This window comes from Callorhinchus milii, unplaced genomic scaffold, assembly GCF_018977255.1.
Source record: "Callorhinchus milii isolate IMCB2004 unplaced genomic scaffold, IMCB_Cmil_1.0 Scaffold1, whole genome shotgun sequence".
Classification (NCBI taxonomy): domain Eukaryota; kingdom Metazoa; phylum Chordata; class Chondrichthyes; order Chimaeriformes; family Callorhinchidae; genus Callorhinchus; species Callorhinchus milii.
In genome coordinates, this window is record NW_024704742.1 from 17,979,980 (window position 1) to 18,006,582 (window position 26,603).

Here is a 26,603-nt window from a genome sequence, read left to right on the forward strand (position 1 = left end):
CATTGGATTGGAATGCATACTCTCTACCTGGAGTGATGCATCCTGCTTGCCTAATTCTGGAGACTATTAGGTGAGAGCCTAGTAATGTGTGTGTGTGTTTATATATATATATCTTCTATCTATACAAATAAAACAACAATGTCTGTCTGTGCTTCAAGAAGGATCTCAATAACTGATTGATGTAGAGACATGATTTATACCTCATCGGAAAGGTCTTATGCTTGGAAGTGACATGGATATATTTGTTTCAGGTATCTCATATCGTTTATGAGTTATTTTCAGTTTGTGTTTTTTACTGCAGTTACACCTGGTGGCTGCCGAGTCAAAGTGGAGCCATGGCATTGTATGTTGCAGAGCACCTACGTATGTACACACAAACTGCAGTTATACCTGGTGGTTGCATCGGCTGACCATAGCGCTGTGGCATCCTGTGTCACAGAGCACGTACGTAGCCAAGCGGTGGGAACAAAATGAAGAACACAGACGAAGCTAAGTTGCAGCAACAACAACAAAATTACATTTTTAAAGCACCGAGTCCTCCCAAAAGGAGTCCTCTCAGATGAGTATAAAAATGAAATGTCTGTTTGTGTGTCTGTCTGTGTGTCAATCTACATTCCATATTGTATACTTTGGTTGCAAGCGAAGCTGCAACAGGTACAGCTAGTATTATATATATGAGTGTGGCCTCACCTGTGAGGTTCTCTATGGCTGAATAAGCTGAAAGCAATCAAAAATGAAGAATGGCCACTAGACAGAGAGCTACTAGGATTTCCAAGCACCATGTTTCAGACCCCAGGATGAGTCACTGCCATCAGGTGAGAAGGACAGAAAAAGAAGACTGAGGAAGGCAAAGGATTGGAGAACAGAGAAAAAAAGAACTTCTTACCTCTAAGACTCTGCCAGTGATGAATTTCTCACAACGCTCACATTTTATACCAAACTGAGAGTGATAGTCAGCCTCACAGTAAGGAGCCCCAGCCCTACAAAATGAACAGAGACTTAGCAAGCACATTAACAACATAGCATTTTAGGCAGGAGAAACTGAATTTGAAATAAAAACACTGCCAACATAGCATAGGTTTCAGATCTAACTCAATCATTAGGTATAATACTATACAATTGCATTTCCTATCAGAAGTAAAACCTTGACACAATTTGCTGAAATAAATGGGTCAGTTAGTGTTTAATAGGTTTAGTTTTCTTCATTTTTTTCAGTATCTCAAAACATAATCCTGGAATGCAGCATTTCAAAGCTGCTTCAAGGATAATGACTGAACCAAACCAAACCCTGTAAAGCTGCCCAAAAAGACTGCTGCAGCTTTGAAAGCAGACACTCGATGAACGCTAATCCATGGTGGTTTGTACCATATTCAGCTTACTTTAGTCACCAACATTATTACAGAACACATTTTAACTTCGATCCTTAATTAAAGAATGTATTACTGCTTTATTTGCCTCAATGACACTATTTAAAGCAGCGGATCATTTTTAACTGTAATCTTTCATTAAACTGTGAAATAAACCTCCAACCTCACCATCTCTCAGCATGTGAAACAAACTAAATGTATTTCATATATAGTACAGCAAATCAAAAAGCAAATTTGTCAACCACTGCAGAAATTTGTCAACCAGCATGCAATACAGATGCAGATGATGGTTTGCCATCTTTAATTTCAACCAGTATTGTACTAACAAGATATGCTAAACACATTATGTTCCACCTTCATGCAATAAATCGAGTTTCAGACACACACAGACCCAAGTAGAGGGATAACTGCCTTATTGAATCAATATTCTCTTCCGATGCATCAGCATGTTTATATAAAAAATTAATATGACACAAGTGGTGATGCAGCTCACGTATTTGTGGCTGCAATATTGTGATGGCAAATGTATTGTGAATGACATTTATAATCCTTGCATTTGATACAGTGCTTTTCACGTCTTCTAGACATCTCAAAGTGCTTCACAAAAAATACTGTAAAGTGAATTGACTGTATATTTGTGGGCGAAAATATTTCACAGGATTATAAGAGAGGTTTGGGTGTTGAAACCCATTTCTCTGACCTCATCATTCCAGAATAACAATTTTACAGTCTTACCAAGATGGCATCAAGCAATTTCCAAAACACTTACAATTTCTGGGAGAAAGTTTGTAATTTGTACGTACTATATGTGAAGACTCGTTTATCTAGAAGAATGTCATGTAAAATATAAAGAATTGTCTGTTACACATTTCGTCTCTGTAAAACACCTTGAGACCTTTTCCTGCATGAAAGATGCTAGATAAGTTCAAATTGTCGTTGCTGTTGTGGAAAAACCTATCTGAATAGGAAAATTCATCTGCTTTTGACACTGCTATTTGGCAGCTTTTCTTTAAGCCTTCAAAGTTTAACTATTTGTAAAATAAGGTAAGTATTCATGACTTTAGCATTTTAGTTCTTTCAGTACATATTGACTTAGAAAGACATTTTAGTGAATATTTACTAAATGCGTATTAGTAGTTTGGATTATCATTCATAACTTTTAGATTTTATCTTATTCAGATTAAGCTGTTCAAAACACAGGATGTGCCAGCGAGAATCAAACTAGGGGAACTAAACTCACGTTTATAAACAGATATGATTTTAGGGAGTTTCAAAGGCAGCATTTTAGGGCAGCATCCATTTGTCTTGGAAACATTGTACTTCAAGTTCCTTTGACAGATGTGAGTAAGCATTTCCATTCAGTAACATCTGGTTTATTGAGCAGCAATGAAACTGTGACCCACTCCAAGGCTGTCAGAATAAAAGAATTAAACGGGCCATCATAATCACTGGAAAACAAAAATTTGTTTTCCACTGGGTTTTTGACAAAATATGTTTTTCTGGTCTACAAGTTCACAAGATAGTTCAGAGGAAGAAGGCTCTTTGCCCCATTTGATGGCTCTTTGCCCCATTTGACCAGAACACCCAACTGTATACCCATTACAGTATTTTTCCTGTTGTCTGTCCTAAAATTACTTTTGCAACTGTTTCCCCTTGTTCTCCTGCATCTTGGTGCATCTCGATGCATCCAACAATATTATTCTGGATTTATTTTCACAATCTCATTTAAAATCATTTGTACTTCTGTAAGGTAATTTCTCAAACATCTCTTTTCAAGACCATGTACATTTTTTGTTAGTTTCATTTGTTCTTCTAATCTCATGTGCTATGTCTCTTCTCCTTGATTACAAATCACCCATTAACCCGTGAAGGTACCTCATCCTAACACAAGGCTGCTGCCTTTTTCGAAACAGAAGACAGTTGGGTGTTTTGGTTCGGATGAGATCAAATGCACCAAAGATGTGGAAAGAGAAACCTCTTGCTTATACTACACAAAACAAGAGGTTTGATAGTTAAATTATTATTGGTCTTAGATGTAGAAAGTGACTTGTGATACTCACATGTGCACGCACTTGACACCAACATGGGATCACAAACACGTATAAACTTTTACAACATTCTCTTCACTAAATTCTATGCTTCATTTGTACATAAGCTTAAAACTTAAAACTTAATCGTATTTTGCAAAAAAACGTATACTCTTTAATTTATTTTTGTTTCCTTTTATTTCTCCTCCACACTTCAATGCCAAGCACCATGTCCATTTTTATATATCAAAAACCTTAATTTGCATTAATTTTAAAATGATCAAAAGTTACTATGTAGTACTTCAAATAAAGAATGTTAAAGACAGATAATGTAAACTGTCAGATATGTTCATTTTGTTGTTCACAGCATTTTGTTCATTTTGTTTCACCCACAAAATATACAGTTAATTCACTTTGCAGTATATTCTGCGAAGCGCTTTGAGACATTTCGAAGACGTGATAAGGAGCTATATCAAATTCAAGGATTATTATTATTATAATTATTCTCAGCTTTCTGAATATATTACTTTTCACCTGAGTATGAGAGTAGCCAGAGTTGAAGTAGTTTTGAGCTTCCAAACCAGTAAATGTAACATTTGCTCCTTATACCACTGGACATAGCTTCAGACAGGCAGTGTAAGAGAGAAGTTGCTTGCAACATGAGCACTGCACTGCAGTATTAATAGCTGGCATCTTTAATTACTGATGCGGTTTGATTGGTGCAGTTCAGTCTGTGGTGGCCATCTTTTTTTCCAAGTATTTTTTGCAGCCCAAAAGCACACAAATGAAAGAGTATCCTTGTGTTGGATACAAGATCTTAAAGGTACTAACTAAAAGGGATTTTTCAATTTGAGGTTGTAAAAATAAACAAGCCATCACTAGACTTTCATCCGCCATATTTTGCTGCACCATAGTATCGTTTGATCCAAGACAGTTCACTGCAGAACCCTGGGCCAGACGTATGAAGCGTCCACATCAAACGCATGCAAATTACACACATGGCATAAAGCGACACACTCATCATTTTCAGTTTGATACAAAGTGAAGGCAGATCTCTTGGAAAGTTAAAAGGATGCTTCATCCTTCTTTTGCACTATATTTCTCATACACCAGTTACCAGATCTTTGGGATTACATTTCTTCCTCTTAATTTTAAGCTCATAAAAAGTAGATATCAAATACACAGTCATTACATTTTACAGTGTATCCTGTGAAGTCCTGTGAGACATCTTCCCGATGCGAAAGGTTGCTAAATCAGGTGAAAGAAACCTATAATATGCAGAATGGATGCATCTTAACTCTTCTTTAGCTTTGTGGAAATGTAGGTGTTCTTTGAAACATTCTGTAAAGAACCTACTGAATTTTAAATCAGAGCCTCAAAATTGGATCAAATGATGGTGGTGATACCACCCTATGTCAATGTGAACTGACTGTTAAACAAGATCCATTGTGTGCAAAGTAGAGACATTCTATGACTTTACGTAATGAAGAAATAAAATGTTCAATTCAGTTTTGCGCCCACAAACACATGCAGATGACACACCTCAGAAAGGATCACCTAACATATCATTTAAAGCTTTCCACAAATCAAGTGAGGACAGACAGCTCCCTTAAAGGATTAGTCATCAAAGGTTTGTGGATATGGGTTGTATTACTTTGTGTAGTAAATACCCATTGGGAGTTGTTGTGCTCTCTTCACCAAATGGTTGTTTGTTTATTGATGTACACTCAAAACAGTTGAACATGCATAGGTCATTCAGCTCTTCAAACCTGTGTTCTCCTTCATTCTACAAATTGTTATCTGTGCACTTACAAATGACTGTAACTACATTGTTTAAATTGTCAATAAAATAATCTGTATACAATTGCATTCTAATTCTAACATTTTATTACAGTTATGTATCTGCATTTAGGGGCAAATTTGCTGAAACAAGCTAACAGAGCAAAGTAGTCTTGAGCACTTCAACATGTGTGGAAAAAAAGTAACCCTCTACGTCTTTAAATCAAAACTGAACTCTCTTAGTTGATCAGGACCTTTGAACAAACCATACTTACTTGCAGATATACTCAGCGGAAAGGGCTTTACCACAGGTATGACATTTAAAGCAACCCAAATGCCAGTGCTTGTCCAGGGCTACCAAGGATTGTCCATTTTTAATCTCTAGGCCGCAGCCTCCACACTCTGCAAAATAGCAGATTTAGAAAAGCTTTAATGAAAATGTGTTACAAGACCATCATTCAGTTAGAAATATCTTCATACAACAAATATTGGACATGGCGGAACCCATCTGATTTTCCATTGCTCATTTTTCATGCATTTCTATGTTAACGTGATAAGGGTGACTGATTCTTTGATTTTTGGAATAATTCACCTGATATTTGTTACCCGTTTTGCTAAACACGTCCTATCACAGCACCTTTTCCCATCTTCCCAGAATCCTACGTGCATTCTGTTAATTCAATTAATAATGAGATTTAAATGTCCTGAACACTTACCAACCATCTGATGGAAGTCCCAGCATCTCACACGCCTCCGCTATGTGACAGCTCAGCAGCAGACTCTGCTGCATACTGAAAATATACCTGCAGGTCTGTACCTTTAAGGGTGTAACTTACATGTCCCCAAATCAAGGCAATTGACCCATGAAAAAAAGACAAGTCTACAAAACACTCTACAGTAATTCTTGTGAAGTATTTTGAGGTATGTAGACTTGAAGATGTGCTGCAAATGATTAGAGGTAATTGAGAGCACTTACTTTGTAGAGAATTGGTAGGCACAAGTTCAGGGTTGGTGGTCAGAGGTTGAGAGCACTTTTGGCAAATGCATTCCTTCCCATTAAAGGTCACTCGGTCTCCAGGTGGGAACGGCTGTCTGAATATAAGAAAAAAAATAAGAAATGAAAAAGAACAAAAATCAGATTAACGCTACCACAAACCAATTCATTGCAGATTTAATATTTTATTGAAGAATCCCCTTTTGATACATGTTGAATGGTATTCCTACCAATTTAATACTTCAAGGCTTCAAGATTTTACATCAAACACATTTCTTTCTACTTTGGTGCTTTTTTTTTAGAACACGTGGATGTAGACTCAAATATTGGATACCTCTGATATTACTTGCCAATAGTTACAGAAGACAGAATGAAAACAAAGATGTAATAACTGTTACAACCTCGTACACAGTCAACAATTTCAAGGATTTTATAGCATCACCCTGCAAAAATAGAAACACGTTTTTTTATTACATAATGGTTTCCTCAAACCCATTATTATTTTCTCTACTTGTATTCAGTTCTTTGTAAAAGATTTTCAAGTTGTCAATATGCCTTGCAGTACTGTATATCAACAGACAAAATAATGTGTGTGGCTTGCCTTATTTATTTAGAAACCATCCATTAACAGCACAAAAGGAAAAACACTGCTTTTATAGCACCAATTTACATGATTTTAATGATTTAAATGATTTTCAAAATATGAACTAAAACTGTTGTTTAAAAAAAAACTCGAACATGCAACAATAGCACTGTGTGGAAGAGAATAACAGGCAGCTGATGTTTTGGATTGATACAGAATGTTGAGACACAGCGGAGGAGCCTGAAACACTAGCAAAAGTGAACTTTTACTTTACATGGCAATACAGTAATGAGATTTAGGCCACTTTTTAAATGCGAACATTAATTCTCTTCAGATTGATGAAACGCAGCCATTTAAAGACAGTATTAGGTCAGGGCATTGCAAAACTCTAATTTGTATTAATTGCTTGTGACGTTCTAACGTCTTCCATCTGTGGTGGCTTCATTAATTATTACACCAGAAAAAAACTAAGGGCGATACTTTCTTTCATTAAAATAATCTGTAAGTAGCTGCGTTATTTAAAAGTATGCTATTGAAGTCTGCAGTAATCCAGAACAATGCAGTCTTTCTCTCATGACACCCTAACCCCCACAGTTGCTGTGTACTGTATTACTATAATACAAACATAATAAAAAGGTAAGCTTTCTTTTCTTAGCTTTCCAGTCATAAAATAGTTCATTCTTTTACTCATGCACTCATGCATAGAGCAGATGAGTAAAATTGTAATAAGGATGTTTCAATGCACATTTTTAATAAGAGGTTTTGTAATTACTAAGAGAAGAATTAACTGTTCACTTAGGAAAGTAAGATGAAAGCTACTTGCCCAAGGCAATGGCATTCTCCAAGGAGACTGAATGCTTTCTCAACACAGGATAATAACGTTTTATTAATATGATACATTCTATATTACATGATGCATTCGGATCAATTGAGCAAAATAAACATATGCATTGTTATTTCAGTGAAAGGACCACTTATTTTTACTCTGCTGACCATTACCCTAAAATGTGATGCATGAGATACACCCTAATGCATATTCACAGTGTGATCCTCACCCTCACCTACAAGGCCATTCACGGCCTTGCTCCCTCCTACTTCTCCGACCTACTATCCCCCTACCTACCCGCCCGTACCCTCCGTTCCTCTGGCTCCGGTCTGCTCCACATCCCCCGCCCCAACCGCCCTACTATCGGTGGCCGGGCCTTGAGCCTCTCAGCCCCTCGGCTCTGGAACTCTATCCCCAGTGCCTTCGCCGCTTCCTCCCTTTCCTCCTTCAAGGCCGGTCTCAAGACCTTTCTCTTCGACCGTGCCTTCAGCTCCCCTCTCGACTCTCTACCCCCTCCTCACTCCCTCCCTTCCCTCCCCTCACCCTGACCATTTCCCCCTTGCTCGGGTCCTGACCCAACTGTACAGCGCCTTGGGACGTCCTCCCGACGTGAAAGGCGCTCAATAAATGGAATCTTGTTGTTGTTGTTGTTGTTGATGTGGTGGTTTTGATATGTGTGTGTGTGTGTGTGTGTGCATGTGGGGGTGGGGGGGTTTGAGTTGTTGTAGACATTTTGAGAACTCCAGGTACAAATTTTAATACCTGTGCAATTTACTATGTGCCTGGTTTTATAGTTATAAGACAAATGTTTGATCATCAAAGATTGCTGGCAAATCCTTTCAAGAGGTACCCTTAATGTGAAATACCATGAAAAACTTAGTTGTAGAGACCTAGACTGCCACTAAAGAAAATTGTCTGCTCAACTTGTTTGTTGCTAGTCACTCTCTCTTCCTATCCTTTAAACCTTAGAACTACTGGTCAAGGGAAGCTTGAGAAGTGATGTGTAAAGAATGGCTCTGCAAAGATGCTGTGAGGATACAGGATACCATGAATGGGCACCAAGTATCTGGAGACAAATTCTCTGTTCTTTGATCCAATGATTAGTCCATTTCCTCAAAATCTACATTCAAATTATTCTTGATTATTTGTATCAGGGATACATAATACTTCCCTACACAATTAACAGTCATTACACATTACAGTAAATCCTGTGAAGGCTTTGGGATGTCTTACCAACATGAAAACCTCTTTGTCAAAATGCAAGGATTATTTATTAATAGTTTCCCATGTTGTGTATTGTTGGTTTATTGAGGAAAAAACACCAATCTTGATAACTCAAATAATAGGCCAAAGTTTATGTTTTTAAAGATAGCTTCATTGTATTTTTTCCCACAGAAATTTTTTAGGTTTTATTTGCACTTAAATGTTAGAGTTAAAATAGGCCTTAAAAAAGCAATACCAAACAACGAGGAGCACTGATACACTGATGCCCACTCTAACCTGAATCGATGTCCCTCTTCTCACCTTCTCCTCTTTTCTTCATGCTCTATATTACTGGTTATAATAATCCTGGCATTTTGATATAGCAGCTAATCACCACTTCGAGACTTCTCACAGCGCTTCACAGAATATACTGTACAGTGAATTGACTGCATATTTTGTGGGCGAAACGCGGCAGCCAATTGCGCACAGCAATGTCCCAAAAACAGTAGTGGATTAGTGACCAAATTATTATTACTATTTTTTGAGGGAATTATTAGCCCCAGAAAAGCGATCCATCCTTCGACTAGTAATCGGTAACCTACTTACTGCTGGGTAAACAGAGGTGTGGTTCCAATGCTTGTCTGGTAGAGGAAAACTAATGTATTTGCCCTGATCTAGAAAGTAGGCCCTTTGTAAGAATCATTATAGGAAGGATGTAGCTAAATATTTATTTCCATGTCAGTCACACCCATGATGATGCCTTTGCTATTTCAAATGCAGAAATGGAAATATCATCTAAAATCAGCCAACGACATCAGCTACAGTATTCATAGGGGTGGTATAAAGGCACCTTGCGGAAATCATAGCAATTCATTATTTCAAACTAACAAAAGCATTTGTATCCCTTACAGATGCAATATGCTTATTGATATGGATAGGCACACTGCATTTACTATCATAGAATCACAGAATATTACAGCACAGGAGGCTATTCGGCCCATCATGCCTGTCCCAGCTCTTTGGAGGAGCTTCCAAATCAGTCCCACTCCGCAACTCTTTCCAATCTTTTCAAGTATCTATCCAATTCACATTTGAGAGTTGTTATTGAATCCCCTGGTTACTGACCCATCTGCCAGTGGAAACAGTTTCTCCCCATCTACTCTGTCAAAATCTCTCATAATTTTGAACACTTCTATTAAATCTCCCCTTAACCTTCTTTGCTCTAAGGAGAACAATTCCAGCTTCTCTTGTCTCTCCACATAGCTAAAGGCCCTCATCCCTCCTACCATTCTCGTAAATCTCCTCTGCACCCTCTCCAAGGCATGGAAATCCTTCCAAAGGTGTGGTGCCCAGAGTTGAAAACAATACTCCAGTTGAGGCCTAACCAATGACTTGTAAAGGTTTAGCAAAACTTCCTTGCTTTGGTACTGTATGCCTATACAAGGATCCCATATGCTTTTTTTAATAGCTCTATCAACCTGTCCTGTCATGTTCTAAGACCTGGAATTCAACATTACTTATTTACATAAAAATACCATACCCATATACCAATGGAAGATTCAAAAATCTATTTTAATTAATATCATTAGGATCAGAGAATGCTTACGACAGAACAGGAAGTCACTTGATCCTGTATCTCCGTCAGTGCTAACTCCACTGTGGAGTTTTCTAATTACTTTCCCTGTTCCCATAATATTATTTTTTCCTCAAGTATTGATTCAATTCTCATTAAAATACCCAAATTATTATAGATGAGTGAGTCAATGCAGAGGTCAAATACTCCCGAAGCTTCAATGTGCCATAGTCTTATCTCATAACCTGTTCCAAAGTTATTCCATTTTGGGGCAAATCTAGCTTCTACATCACTCAATTATCTTTTAATGTTTGCTTGTAGCATTGACAGCAAAAATTAGTTGGTGGGGTTTAGGAGGTCACAGAGGTAGGGAAGAGCAAGGCCATGGAGGGCTTTGAAGGTGAAGATCAGTATCTTGAACTGTATCCTCTGAATGATGGGGAGCTAGTGGAGCTGGACGAGGATGAGGTCATGGAGCCTGGAGTGGGAGAGGACACGGGCTGCAGAGTTCTGGATGATCTGCAGATTGTGGAGAGAGCAGTTGGGGAGGCCAACAAGCAGGGAGTTTGCGTAGCTGAGCCTGGATGTGATGTATGCGTGTATGAGGATCTCGGCAGGCTGCGGTGAGAGTCATTGGCGGAGCTGGGCAATATTGCAGAGGTGGGAAATGGCAGAGCCGGTCATTGCACAGCTGTGGAGGATGAAGACAGTTGAGAGTCGAACAGGACACCGAGGTTCTGAATTGGCTCCGTGCGATGTAGAGTGCATCCATGGAGGGAGATGCTCTCAGCGCCCGAGATATGGAGGTGCTGACGGGAGACAAGCAGAAGGTCTTCTTGACATTCAAATGGAGAAGGTTAGCTCTCATTCCAGCACTTAATGTCCGAGAGGCAGTCTTTGAGGGTGAGTTGGGACGTCTACGGATGATGTCACCAAGGCATGTAGATGTTGAAAAGGAGGCGACCAAGGACAGAATCCAAAAGAATGCCACATGTGACGGTGCGGGGGCTGGCGGAGAAGCCATTAGTGGAGACAAACCAGTATGATTAATGTGGTATAAATTTATGCTTGTGCACATTATACCCATTAAGTATTGCTGCACAGCTGTAAGATTAAAGCTGAATTCAATAACATGCCATTGACTATTTCTCCAACACAGTAATTTGAAAAGGTCACAGGAAACATTTATTTAAAACATAATGAGCAGTGATAATATGAAAAAAATAATGATTGCTTATGAAGTAATTTCAGACCGTGAAATAAATAATATTTAGCCAAACAATGAGCAACAACCTCACAATTTCTGAACTACTAAAACAAACTAAACTTGCCTACATTTGATTATCATTCATTTGAGGGATGGAGAACAGTGAGGCCAGGGCACAGACAGGAAGGACAGTTCTTTGAATTCCTTGATGTCCTTACCTGTTAAGCATCCCATCTCCCTCCCTAATGTAATGTAATTTTAAGCTCCCATCACACTTTTATGCAATGTGCAATGGAGCTATACCCAGACCACCCAATTGCTAAATATACCTATAAAATGGTGCTCCTCCTCCAGTACTGAGAGACGCTATTCTGCATGTTTCACAATAAAAAACCCATTACATTTGCATAGCGCCTTTCATGTTGGGAGGACGTCCCAAGACGCTGGACAGTCACTGTTTTGGACCCGAGCAGGGGGTTGGGATTGGGGAGGGTGGAGGACAGCGGGGGAGATCGAAAGCATGGTCGAAGAGGAGGGTCTTGAGATGGGCCTTGAAGGAAGCAAGGGAGGGGGTGAGGCAGAGGGATTGCAGGATGGAGTTCCAGAGGGTGGGGGCAGAGTGGCAGAAGGCTTGCCCGTCAATGAAGGGGTGGGCAAGGCGGGAGAAGCAGGCCAGAGCCTGCTGAGTGGAGGGAGCCAGCAGGTTGGTAGGGGGTTAGGACGTCGCAGAGGCAGGGGGAGCAAGACCATGGAGAGCTTTGAAGGTGAGGACCAGGATCTTGAACTGTATCCTCTGAGTGTTGGGAAGCCAATGGAACTGGGCAAGAATGGGGGTGGTAGGGTTGCGGAGCCTGATGAGGGAGAGGACACAGGCTGCAGAGTTCTGGATGATATGCAGCCTATGGAAGGAGGAGTTGGGGAGGCCGACAAGCAAGGAGTTTGCACAGTCAAGCCTCGATGTGAATTTACGAGGGTTTCTGTGGCCTGCGGTGTGAGACAGTGGCTGAGCTGGGCGATGTTGTGGAGGTAGGGGAAGGCAGAGCGGGTTATGGCATGAATGTGGGGTAGAAAGAATAGTTGAAGGTCAAACGAGATGCCAAAGTTCCGGACTGTCTTAGTAAGATGGAGTCGCTTCCATGGATGGTGATGCTGTCAGCGCCCGAGGTGTGGAAGCGCTGACAGGAGCCAATCAGGAGGGCCCCGGTCTTGTTGACATTCAACTGAAGAAAGTTAGCTCTCAGCCAGGATTTGATGTCTGACAAACATTCTGTCAGGACAGTAGTGGTCCTGGAGCCAAGGGTAGAGGCAGAAAGGTTTAGTTGGGTGTCATGTGGAAGTTGACCCCATGTCTGCAGATGATATCACCAAGAGGGAGTATATAGATATTGAAGACTTGAAGACCAAAGCACTGATCCCTGAGGAACGCTGCAAGAGACAGTGCAGGGGCTAGAGGATAAACCGTTTGTGGAGATGAAATGGAGGCGTGTGAGAGGTACGATCTGAACCAGTCAAGAACAGAACTGTGAAGGTTGAGGTGAGATGAGAGGTGGTGGATGAGGATAGAGTGGTCAACGGTGTCGAAGGCAGCAGAGAGTTCAAGGAGGACGAGGAGGTAGAGGGAGCCCTGGTCGCAGATGGACAGAATGTCATTTGTTACTTTGACTAGGACTGTTTCTGTGCTGTGGGCAGCACGAAAACCCGATTGGAGGGGTTGTGAAGGGAGTGGCGGGAGAGGAAGAAGCGAAGAAAGGGAGGTTGGAGATGGGGCTGTAGTTTGAGAGCAGAAATAGGTCCAGCGTGGGTTTTTTAAGGGTAGGAGTGATGAGATGGGATGGGAATGGTGCCAGTGGACAGTGAGAAGTTTATGATGTCTCTGAGTAGGGGGCAAGGAGGTGGAGCTTGGAGGTAAGGAGAGGGGTAGGGATGGAGTCGAGTGAGCCTGTGGTCGGTTTCATGTGGGTTATATTGGTGATGAGAGAGGAGTGTGAGACAGCTTTGAAGGTGTGGAGGGAAGGATGGATAAGGGCTGGGGTGAGATGGGGAGAGCATAGTAGATGGAAGGGCAGAGGCAGCTGAGTGGATCCCCTCGACTTTGGATTCGAAGAAGTCCAGCATCGCCTCGCAGTTGGCATTGGAGCTGAGGATGGGCGAGGTGTGAGAGGGTGGAGAGGAGCCTGGGGTTAGCCTACTCCTTCAGCCTCCATCATGTTCTGAAGCTTGATGTTTGCCTACAGTGTGGTTCAGTTGGTCTCGCAATCTTGCCTCTCGAGTCTGAAAGTTGTGGGCTCAAACCCTTGGAACTCATACAGTATAAACTGATACTGCAATACAATGCTGTGGTGTGCTGCATTGTCATTCTGAGTACCATCCTTCAGATGAAACGTTAAACCAAGGCCTTGTCTGTCTGTTCAAATGGACGTTAAAGATCCCATAAAAACAGAAGTCGCTGGGAACACTCAACAGGTCAGACAGCATCGAAACAGAGAGGAAAATAAGTTAACGTTTCAGGTCAATGACCTTTTGTCACGTTTCATGTTGATGAAACTATTTGAAAAGAGAAGGGAGTTTATCGGGGTCCTGACCAACAGTAAGGCAAACACTGCTGTGCACAATTTGTCTGCTGCATTTCACCCACAAATATACAGTCAATTCACGATAGTATATTCTGTGAAGCACTTTGAGCCGTCTCAAAGACGTGAAAAATGCTATATCAAATGCAAGGATTATTATTATATAATGGAATGCAATGAATATTGACAACGTTCCTGAAAAATAAGTGCCCTTACACTTTTAGGCTGATAGACCAGAGAACTATTCAGGATTCAGAATAGGGGTCATTGCTTCTGTACTCAGAGAAACGAAGAGTTGCATTCACTTTCAAGTTGAATATCTATTTATTATGGATATCGGATACCTTCGACCGCTTCATTTGATTTCTTGTAAATGCTACCTTCCCTCACCGTGAAGTCTGGATTAATTTGCCTTTCTAGTATGGCATAACTTAAAATGACTGCTGGTTTAGAGTTAAGTCTCTGATACTGGTTGAAGGGTTGGCTGTTCTTGTCTCATTTGGTTACTGTAGTTTTGAGTTTTTAGTTCATGGTGGAGCAGGAACACTCTTTCCAAAAATGGGTTGTGTCACACTCAGTTCAGTCACTGGGAATATCTGTGGTGGAGCAGAAGCTGTATCTGCAGCACAAACTATTAGTGTAATTTTCCTGTATTATTGGCTGAGTTCCCTTTTTTAAATTATTCAATAGCAAATGAGACCGATGCTGCAATGATACCTTGGGATCAATTGCACAATTACAATGTCCCCTATCTATCAACCTTGTAAATTGACCACTTGGCAATGTCCCTTTATATAACCAATTGTTCACATGCCATCAGCACTGTCAGCTACTGGAAATGTGAGAATATTGTGGAAAACATAAAACCCCATAAATCCCATATTTGAAACATCCAAGGAAGCTACTTTTATTTGCCGAGTCAACAGAGTGAACAAGGAATACAGAGAGCAATAACATTTACCAACGCTTATAGAACCATGACTGGTATTCAGACACCCGGTGATCAATCAATTGTCTCAGCAAATAGTTGACGATCATAATGATTAGCTGTGAAAATGCAGAGGTACTTAAAATAGACTAAAATAAACCAATGGTGGCTATGTAAATGATAGGGAGTGAAAGTTAACCCAAAACAGGCTTTAAAGATACGCTGAAACAGCAGACCAAGAGGTCACATGTTCAGAGAGTTGTGAAGGACAGTTTTAGGGCAGCCAACAGGGAATGCACAGCCATGGACAGCCAGTGTGGTGCTGTATTGGGAATATGGTAGGGTTGGTATCCTGAAAGGTTGAGATCAAATTGACCCAATTCTTCATTCAAACCTCTCTTGTCAATTTAATTCTGACAAACTGAAATCCCTACTATTATTATCAACATCCTCTAATCTCCTTTATTTGCCTAAACTCTCCTTTTCAGTTTAAGATAGAGGTCAGTAGTATTTACCAATTAACGTTTCTAACATCTAATATATACTGCTCACAAACTGCAACTAAATACATTTGGGGCGCAGAGGCATGCTAGAAAATAGAAAATTCTGCATGCAATATTTTAATATTACTTAATTATAATTTAGTTATAATATTATAATCATGGCCTTGTGATAACCAATGACTACTTTTGATGTGATCATAGCTCCAGTGATAATCACATCTTGCTTTTCCCCCACTTTGGGTGCATATTTCAACCTTGAGCGTTACAAGTAATTATTGCAATTGAGGTTAAAGGAGTAAATTCTCTCACATACATTAATAATAAACAAAAGTCATGTTGCTGCTTTCTGTGGGTTTAATCGTTATCCTGGAGGAGCAAATCCAAGTTTGGATACATTTACATACAACTGTGCACACTTTGATTTAATCCTGCAGAGAAGTAAATTGTGATTGAGCACAATGTTTTGTGATGCTTGATTTCAATGCAGGACTCCCGAAACAATGCCTTGTATTTTTTCTTTTAGAATTGAGTGCCATTTTCTGGGTTGTCTGTTGAAGAACTGAAAACAGGTTTGTCATCTTGCATTGCTTCTGGGGCCGGGGTAGACTCTTCATTTTCATCTGATGTCAACTGATCAAGGATGTCATAGGCCATCCTATAGATATCCTCGTTTTCATGGAGTTGGAGCTGGTCAATCATTTGCAAACCTCCGCATTCTTCAATCTGGTGTGCTATGAGTTTCGTTTTATCGGTCGCTGTATTAAGGATGTTACTTATTCCCTCGAGTACCACTAAAATTATCTGTGGGTCCACCATTGTAAGCAGGCTACAGAATGGAAATATCACATTCTGGTGGACCAGATAATCAATCTGATCTTTTTGGCCAGAATTAGTTAGATTCGCTATCAGCCAAGCAGTTTCTTTCTGAACAGCAAAATCACTTTTGTCCATGAGATTTATAATGAGAGGAATAAGGTTAGCATTGATCACGGCTTCTTCTTGTTGCTGGTTCCCGGCAGTCACATTGGACAGAAACCATGCTGCGTCCTTATTGACTTTTGTGTTCGGATGAGTGAGTAATGCTTGGAAGTGAGAAAGAGCTCCACAATTCAGGACTACTTGTGCTTGCTCATCAGTGCCCGTTACAATATTTCCTGCGGCTCGCAATGCTCCAGTCTGAACACTGATATCCTGGTGGCTGAAAAGCGGCACCAAGTAAGGAACTACTCCTGAATCTATAATCATCTGGATTTGTTCATTATCACCATCTGTTATGTAGGAAAATATCAAAACCGTGTCTATCAAGATAGCAGTATCAGAGTGGTGGATAAGAGCACACAACTCTGGAAGGATTTCCTGTACAACATTTTGGGATAAGGAAGGGTCCTTCCGTCGGCAGATATTTAGAATTACCCATGTGACTGTGCGAACAAAACTGAGGGACTTGGAAGGGTTGATGCATGAAAGTAGCGGCTTTATCAACCCCAGGCCAATAATATAATCTCTAAATTTAGGCCCATCACTGATGATGTTGCCGATGGTCAGAAGCGCCTGTTCAGCAACTTCCTCATACGTGGAGTCCAGCAACTTCAGGACAGATGGGACCACATTTGCCGTAATCACAGCTTCTGTGTTTTCAGCGGGACCATAAGCTATGTTTGCTAAAGTCCACGCTGCCTCTAGCTGTAACACATGGTTGTTGTCCTGTTGTATAAAGTGCACCAGAATTGGAAAAAATCCAGATTTGGTTATATCTTGAATTGGTGGACCATAATTACTAGACATAAGTTCTCTGGCAGCTTTCAACCCACAGAGTTGAAGGTCTCGGTTATTGCTGGAAGTATTTCTTATGATTTCTTCTAGTGATGAGTTCTGGATTTTAAAGTCACTATCAAGCTCAGTATCTTCATCCCCTATTGGAACATTCCTTCGCTTTAAAAAGTGTTGGTCCCTTTTGATCTTTCTTAGTTCCACAACCAGCTCATTCTGTTGTCGTCTCACAGTCTCTAGATCACGCCCTTTTTTCTTGAAATTCCTTAGCCTTTGATTATCCAGTTTATTGTCTGCCATTTTCTTGCAGCTCGTTAGCGCCGATGGGTCGGTTTTAAAGAAAGACAAACAAATTAAAATGCCGTTAGGTTTTCTGTCCAATATTTCAAAAGCTTCTCTGGAATGGGTCACTCATTCTAACTTCTAAATGAAACAGAAGTGAATCACGACAATTTCAGAGATCATGATATTACTGCGAGGACTGTACAAATAACAAATATGAAGTGGTGTTAATTCAAAGGACTCCCTCCTACTTACTTGCCTATGGCTGAGACTAGACTGTCATCACCTCAGCATTATGACAACATCTAAATCAAGTCCCCCAACCAATCATACTTTATATTTCATCATAAGGATCGAGTTTTTCACTGCAACTCTTAGATTGGTTTGTGAAGGGCAAACCAATCAACCAGCTGGTAAACACTGCTCCTACTTAGTTAGAGCCTTTCAGTTTGGATGAGAAGATATCACAATTTCAAGACATCTTTCAAGACTAAAGAGCTCTAGCTTGTCCAATTACTGTTCATAGCTGATTTCTCTAATAATGGGGATCATCCTTGTTGTTCTCTTCTACACTGCCTGAATGTCATGGGAAGCCCCTTATATTGCAGTGACTAGAAATGTAATGCAGCACTCTTGGTTCAGCCTGATCAAAGCGCAATATAGCTTGAGAATGACATCTGGATATCTGACCTCTATTGATTTGGCAATATAGCCCACCATCAAGTTTGCCTCATATTATTTGAATATGGCGAGCGATGAGTTAACTAACATCTAGATCTTTTTCTTCATGGTTTGTATGTGTGTCAGACATCTGGCTTACAGAACCAGTAACCAAAAATCCTACAGCACCAGTAACCCAAAATGACTTACAGTAACCAAAAATCCTCTGGCACAATTTTTATTCCTGTAGCTGTTCTACTGAGTTTTGCTTTTGAATCTCTCGTGTCATAGTGTCACTGTTAATGACATTGAACGTGGTATTCCTGGTGTCTAATGTTTCTGTAAGGAGAGTAGGAAAATTTGCTTTTCTTTCAGATGAACAACCAATGAATGATGGATGGAATATCCTTAGGAAAAAGACTGTTTAGTGTACAATGGTGCCAATTTGCCAAGTTAGCAAGTCAGTGATTTTACCCATGTTTAATTGGACTCATAACAATATAAACAAAACTGCAATGATTCTATCCCATGGCACTATTGGAAAAGAGAAGGGAGTTTCTCCCAGTGTTCTGGCCAACAAATCCCCCAAATGAAATTGGCCACTCACTCAATGACTTGTTTATGGGACACTGCTGTGCACAAAACTGGCTGTCGCATTTCACACACAAACATACAGTAATTAATTCCACTTTACAGTATATCCTGTGAAGCACTTTGAGATGTCTCAATGATGTGATAAAGAACTATATCAAATGCAAGGATTATTATTGCTATAAAAAACACAACATAAAAATTTCACAAAACTGACAAAGTATACAAAGAGAGATTATATTTAGCAGTAGCGATACATTCAGTGTGCCCTGGGTGACATCACTGAAAAAATGACCTAACAAAGCATTTTTGAGCTGAGCTGATAATTCTGAATCACTGAGCCACACCAGGTGTCTGCTCAGTCTTGAAGTATATTTGTCCCAGAAAATGTTTTCAGCTGACAAAGACCAACCTCAATTAGGATCTTGTACTGCATGAAAATTGGTCGAAGCTGCTTTATTAAAAGCTATTTTAACAACAGCAACTTGCCTTTATAGAGTGCCCTTCACATAGGATTACATCTTGGAATGCTTGGTCACTAATGCAAGAGGCATTTTCTGACAAGAATCTAGCAAATAACAAAATATATTTGAGAAGTAGCAACCACCTGGGTCTAGAATTATTCTATTTACTTGACAGTTCATAGGGTAAATTTTGTAAATTTGGTATTTTGTAAATTGGAATTTGGTAAATTGGTGAATTTGGTTAAGCTGTTTTTTTTGTACTTCCCAAAAGAACTGGCTTCTGAATTAAGGTTATATTCAAGAATTTGTCAATTTCTTGACACTAGAATACTAAATAAATCGAATAAATCTTAGATCTGGGAAGAATTTCTCCCCCATTGTCTATTCCCATTTGTATTGGATATGTGTCATAAAATGGATGATTCCTTACATTTACCTTTACATTTGAGGCTTCCTCTCCCAATATAGCTTTTAATCTGAGGTGGAAGAACAGCTAAAGGACAGTCATGTCAATTGAGCAAATTTTGAATTCCATCAAATCTACTGCATGCTTTAGCAGCCATGTTTCAACGGATTCTAATAAATTGTGCATTTGAACTCCTGTCCACATCGGACAGAGCTCAGGACACCATCATTGTCTGGGGAAGTGTTCCAAATACAGGAGATGTTGCATAAATATTTCAAATTGGCTTCTGGAGGCCGCTTGGATTCATAGACCTCCAGCACTCCTGTGTTCCTGCCATAATCAAACAGATGTTTCAACCAGAAAATGTATCAAGGTTTTTCTTGGATGTTGCACTCACTGAGGCTATTTTTCTAATTCTGCCACTATTCTTGTCTCTGCTACACACATGTGGTACATTCCTCACTGTGGTAAACACAACAACAAAAAAACACTGAAGTAAACAAAAATAAAAAAAAACATAAACCCAATGCCATCAACTCCAAAACCAGTTTGTAATCTGATTCATTATAAACTTATTGTGAATACTCCCCTGATAGTTCAGTTGCATTGGTACTGCTATCTAATCTAACAATAATAATAATAACTGATATCTAATATGTGAGTTTTGCTAATCATATGTAAATATAGGAACACAATGCGAATTAAGAACTATTGGAAAGGAACACACAATTATTATTTTTTAATTTATTTAAAAAGTTAAAGGCATTTCTGATTCCCTCCGCACACATACTTGCTATTTTTTGATTAGACACGTGTCCGACACATGTGAAAACCCATCACCTTGCTTAAAACTATCCAAACCAATCCAATCCAAATGCCTACGTATTGTTGCCATATGTTGCAAATTATCCCCCACTGTTTATATGTCCAATTTAAATTCAGCCATGCTGTACCAGCTCTGGGAATATGCAGGAAACCAGCCAATCCACACCGGAAATCAGAGTGCACTTACCGTAACCACATGTCCTCAGAATACCCATGCTCTAAGGAAACCTCTAGCCTTATAATGGGGTCACTCTGCAAAGCAGCCAGGGTTTTACTCCAACCTCTCTGCTGAATACTGTGCGAGAATGTGGGATTGTGTGTTTGTGTATGTGTGTGCATCGAAGTGTACCCTGGTGCAGAGAAGATTGGGCACAGTGACACCCACTGTCCGCAATGGTCATTTGGGGGATTATACTGTTGGTTGGATGCACGGCTTGAACCTGTGGACCTTTCTACCAGCATGGATCAGCTTTTTCAAAATAAGAAGTCTGAACATATGAAGCAGTAAAATCTTGGCTGCTTTGCAGAGTGATCTAATTATAAGGGTAGAGGTTTGTGATCCTGAGATACGAGGGCTGGAGGTCACCATCTCAAGCTTCAGACTCTGGGACAGGGAAATGTTTCAATTCTTGGGCGTCTGCACAGGTGATCTAGTAACCTGCTGGAGACCTCAGGACACAGTGAGTGCAGGCTGACTGTATCTGGTAAAAGGGCATTGCAAGGTTATATCTTGGATATTCTGTGATTCTGTCTGCAGGCGTTTAATGCGCCAGAGAAATGGATTTTAATGCTGTTCTATTCTTGTTTCAAGGGCCTAAATAAGATGTAAGGCAGCTCTTGGCAAGAACGAGAAGGATATTATGTGCAGACACACAACAGTGGCATTTGAGGCTTTGTTACAGTAAATATAGGTCATGAAGCACTTATTCCCACTAAACGCCTGTCGTCAACATAACCCTCCTCTTTCTATGGTTCCTAGATTAATTCTACTTAGAATTTGTTTTGGACCCTTGCAAGTTGCTAAGCAACAGCATAGCATCTGTGAAGAAATGAACCTGTCAGTGGGATGGTCATACATAGGTTGAGTATTGCTGATTGTATTAGTACTGTGGGACCTACAATACAACAACAAATTGTGTTGTTATAGGGCCTTCACGCATGGTTTGTTCCTTATTCTTGAGAAGGAATTCCCTTTTCATTTTGCCCAAGGTAAGAACACCTTGAACACTTGGGCACTGCAGGTTGGGTGTGAGTTCAATCCAGGGAAAAATCACATTGAATTGAAACCAAAAAAAAGCCATTTGATTTCCATTTTAGATCATTGGAAACTGGTACAATACAATGAGTTCAAATCGTCATTTAATTCACAACATTGCAAAATTTAATTTGGAGAGAAGAAGACAGCAAAATGATCCTGGATGTGTCAGTGCAAATGTAAACTAAAGATCATGTTGTATAAAAGAGATAATTTTTTGCATTAATTGGGACCAGCTCTATACACAGATAATTGGTCATCAGGCGAAAAAAATTGGCTATGATGCTAACCAAAAAGTTTTTCCGTCAGGAGCTACACCATACACGGTAGACCCTTACTGCACGCTTCACTCTCTCGGCCACTCATTTTGCCAATTATTTCTCTTCAACTCTCCGAGCACCTCTCAGAGCAACTTCAGCAACTGTGAAGGAGAGGGAGGGACCTATCACAATAAGGGTAATAAGCAAGTTCCCCTTTGCCATTCCCCATCATTTTATGCAGATGTTTTACTTACCTGCAAACAGCACACACAAAGCACTTTGGGTGGTAGGTCTTCCCCAAAGCTGACACCACCTCGCCCTCTATAAATTCATTGCAGCTGAAGCAACGTGTCCCATACAGTCTCTGATAGTCAGCGGTGCAGATATATTCCCCTCGCCTCACAAAAAATCCACCTTCGGCCAAGTCACATCCACACACTGGAGAGAAAAATAAACATAGAAAGAGGTCAATCCAAATCTCAAACCAGTCTTATATTGCCAGGTAAGTCCCAACGTTTTGATCTGGGTATATTTTTTCAATCCCATTTAAAATTTTGTTCACCTCAATGAGGTCCCTTCTGGATCGTCTTCCCTCAAGACTCAACTTGCCTAGTCATTGCTCATAGCTCATTCATTAGGGATCATCCACATTGCTTTCCTCTGTACCATCTCGAAGACCTAGGCAACCCCATTATTTTGTGGTGATTAAAACTGTTTGCAGTATTCAGGGTGCAGTCTATACCACCTGAGAACGACGTCTGGGGATCTAAACTCGACTGATTTAGTAATATAGCCCAGCATCCTGTTTGCCTTGTTTACTGTTGCCTCACATTGTTTTGAGATAGTGAACTTCACAGTAAAGGCTGTGAAGCGCTTTGAGACATCTTTGTGATGTGAAACAGGATATCTGATAGAGGTAAGGCCAACACATCTACCAGATGATAGAAATGTAAGTAGCTAAATGAGCAAATTTAATAACCGTTGGTGGTAGCAATTCCTCCTGCTACCAACAATCTGAAAATCATATTCTTTGTACAAAAGCATTATACAAAGAAGGCTGTTGTGGAAAATCTTATTTCCAATTAATCAGAGGCACAATGGACTGGTATAATGGAGTGCATAATACTGAGGATTTTCTTTCCTTTAAACTAGCAGTTCAAAACTTGATATTGGTTTTATATTTAATATTGATTAGGGCAGTAATGTGGAATCAGTGGCATTAATGTGGAAACATTGGTATAGAAACATAAACATTTTCAGGACAAAAGGAGACCATTGTGTGTTTTTACAAAGAATACACAGCACAGAAACAGACCACTTGGCCCATCCAGTCTGTGCCAGTGTTTGTACTCCACACAGGTTGTCACCTTCTATTCCTCTCTCCTTCATGTGAAGTACTAACTTCCTCTTGAATTCAACTATCACTTCAGGCAAAGATGTTAATCCCACTTTCCCCATATCCCTTGATCTCTTTATTTTTTGGGTGCTTATTTAGTTTCCTTTTAAATGATCCAGTCTTATGAAATCTACCCTAAAGACCTTCTGGGGGAAGAAGTTCCTTTTAACTTGTCCCCCAATATTTATACTAACAATCCTGAGACTGTTCCCTCATCACAATTTCTCCAACTGAAGGATGTTGTTTTTCTCTATTTTGTTCAACCCCATTAGTTTTTAAACACCTCTTTCATATCCTCTCTTAATCTCCCCTGTTCCCTTGAAAACAATCCTCAAATTAGTCATCCTCGTTTCATATGTCAATTGGCATCAACCTCGTGAATTTCTATTGTACCCTCTATAAATCTAAGAGTGAACAAACTAAAAGTGAACAAGTTATTCCAAATGGGATGTACCAATATCTGATACAATTCCAACATGTTTGGGTTGAGGAGAAAATTAAGAAAGCAAGAGTAAAAGACCTTCTCCGTTGAGAAAGAAATGATAGACGAGTAACAAATAAATGTGCAATTTTGTTTTTAAACATATTATTCTTGAGTTACAAAAATATTTACAATGACACAACTAGTAACAAACCTCAGCTATCAAGTATTCCAATTTTACAATTCAGAAATGAGGATAGTGGGAGCTGAATTAATGGAATGCTGTATTGGATTAGTACAGAACAAAGACCCTTTTTGTTATTTACTAGAACTGAAAAGGCTGGTTGCACACAGCAATTAATTCCATTGCTGTGCTTTACTTTGACATCCTATCTCCAACAGTATGTTAAATTCCTCTATTAGATGAACTTAGCAATAAAAAACACTTACCAAATAATGCATGTTAAAAATATCAACACCAATCTGTCCCATAATTTACTCAAAACAATTTATGCTGGTGTCCAGCTTCTTCAAACAAATGCTTGTCAGTGGCAACATTTTGTTTAGTTACAAAAAATAGTTCCCAAGTACTGCATGTCAAAATGGTAATTGACATACACAACTGGAGGTGCTTAACTGTATCACACTGCTGAGCAGAATGAAGTTTGATGGTGTAACATACGCACTTCATCAACATTAATGCTGCCACAAGACATGATTTATTGGAAACTATTCCTCACATTTATCCCCCTACACAGCTTTTTTCACTGGCAGCTGATTGCTGGTAATAGCAAGAAAGATGTTTTTTCAGAAACCAGTTTTACAGCTTTAATGCCTGGTGAGGGAATCTGATTATACACCCACTGACAACGAGTAAGGGGTTAAATTCTTGGGGTGGAATGGGCAATCATGCCAATAATAAATCTGTCAATTATCTATGCAGGTCATTTTCCTCTTAAAATTAAAATTAAAGATTAAAATATGTAAATGACCGAGCTTTGGGCTATTTGGATGTAATATATTAGAATTATATGGTCTACCTTGAGTTGGCCCTATCTCCAGTCTCACTTTCTAAATGGATTGGTACTTCCGCAAACTTGGCAGCAATGTTACACTTCAGTCCCTTGGACGCCAATTGCTTATGGTCAGCATTGATGGAAGAGGAAATGCAATCTAGGATTAGTCCAAGAGTAATATCTTGGCATATTGTTAAATTATACTGTAAAATATGTTGGCTGAAATTATGTACCTCACTGTAAATAATTTTCACAATTTCTGCTAAGTCATGGCATGATCTGCTCTGCTTGTGTCAGAGATTTGTTTTAATGAGTCTGCTGGCTTCATGTACTCACCAGATGTTGGCAAATTTCAGCCTTTTGAAAGCATTTGTGAGATTAGATAATAAATCTATCGATACTAGAAAACAAAAGATCAACTATAATAAATTGGGCTTGCTTCACAAATCATTGTATTTGGTTACTAGATTTAATCTCATCCAGCACCCACTGACATTTATCCTCTTCTCATTAATTAGGTCATGCATCCATCAAGTAATAACTGGTGGCACTGAATTATTTTTAATGGCAATGCTGCAAAAGAGCACATCTCCAGGTAATAAAGCTAATTTGCAATGATATCACTGTACAGCATATTGAAAATATGTTTTTTTTAAAAAATCAGAAACACATTGAGAAATTTTATTTAACAATTATTTCTTTTGCAGGAAAGAACGACTTATAAAATCAGCAGGACCAGTTTTACAATGTGAAGTATCATGTATGTTTTCACTGAGAAGAGGGTCTTTTCTTTGAGATTGGTGGTCGTGTACTGGTGAATTATTTCCTATTTTGCACTTCAGAGATTTACACTCGAGCCCCAGCAGTTATTGACATACTTAACACGTCAATCCCCATTTCCACCACACCCAACAGCGCAGTGATTCCTTAGCCATCTGCTATTCTATTCTGGCTGCAGAATTTCCGGGCAATGAACTCCAAAGTATTTTCTCAATGTAGTTGCAACCAAGATGTCATAGATATTAATCCTCAGTGTGAACATCATGTATCATTCAGAGCACTGGTCATCAGTATCACTGTATACCAAATGTAGGTGCAAAGTCTGTATTAAATAATCATTTCAAATTAATGGTATATATTTTTAAATGTATCATAATGTAAAACAATTTCAGATTTTAAGTAATCCAATATTATAGTTCAGGTAATGAGCAGAACAAGCAAAGCTTTGATCTTGCAGTTTATAATAATACCGGGATCACATTAATGCCTTTCTTTATTCCAAGATAACCATTATTCTCAACAAATTATAATTTGAAGATAACCAAAGTTCACCTTGCAATATAAATTATCCTATGTAAAAGGAAACAAAATTTTCAGAAACTACAAGGAATTTTCAGCATGATTATTGCACAGATTACATTCTTTAACTGTTATATACCTGCTAAGAAAATATTGTTAACCCTACGTTCTCCTCAATGGAAAAAAAAACAATGTTAGTCCTATACAGTCTGGTTTAGCATTTGAAACATCAGTTTCCAATCATTGATTTAAACAACAAAGAAATATCAATCAGCTCTGTAACATTTTCCTTGCTAGCATTTCTGGCATTCGCTAAACATATTAGCTTGTCTGTGACTATCTCCAACCACCCCCTTAACTACCAATGTTTTGACTCTCACTCTATCTCTGTAAAGCAC

At 39.4% G+C, this 26,603-nt stretch overlaps 2 protein-coding genes across 7 annotated transcripts in view; both read right to left on the reverse strand.

The window, feature by feature from the left end:
- The window catches only part of LOC121849591 (actin-binding LIM protein 2-like), a 160,006-nt gene that overhangs the window by 63,956 nt on the left and 69,447 nt on the right, over positions 1–26,603 (reverse strand). For all 6 annotated transcript variants that reach the window (XM_042337721.1, XM_042337716.1, XM_042337713.1 and 3 more), the window contains exons 3-6: positions 22,328–22,511; positions 6,150–6,265; positions 5,449–5,575; positions 887–980 (exon numbers count right to left, since the gene is read on the reverse strand). In XM_042337721.1, the coding sequence (XP_042193655.1) occupies positions 887–980; positions 5,449–5,575; positions 6,150–6,265; positions 22,328–22,511 (521 nt within the window). The remainder of the gene's footprint in view (positions 1–886; positions 981–5,448; positions 5,576–6,149; positions 6,266–22,327; positions 22,512–26,603) is intronic.
- On the reverse strand, positions 16,080–17,643 carry LOC121849355 (importin subunit alpha-3-like). The gene has a single exon (XM_042335998.1). It carries the CDS (start codon positions 17,628–17,630, stop codon positions 16,080–16,082), a length of 1,551 nt encoding a protein of 516 aa, XP_042191932.1. The 5' UTR covers positions 17,631–17,643.

What these genes read in the sequence shown, in the direction of transcription:
- LOC121849355 (XM_042335998.1), bottom strand. Translation starts at nt 17,630, where the DNA reads ATGGCAGACAATAAACTGGATAATCAAAGGCTAAGGAATTTCAAGAAA.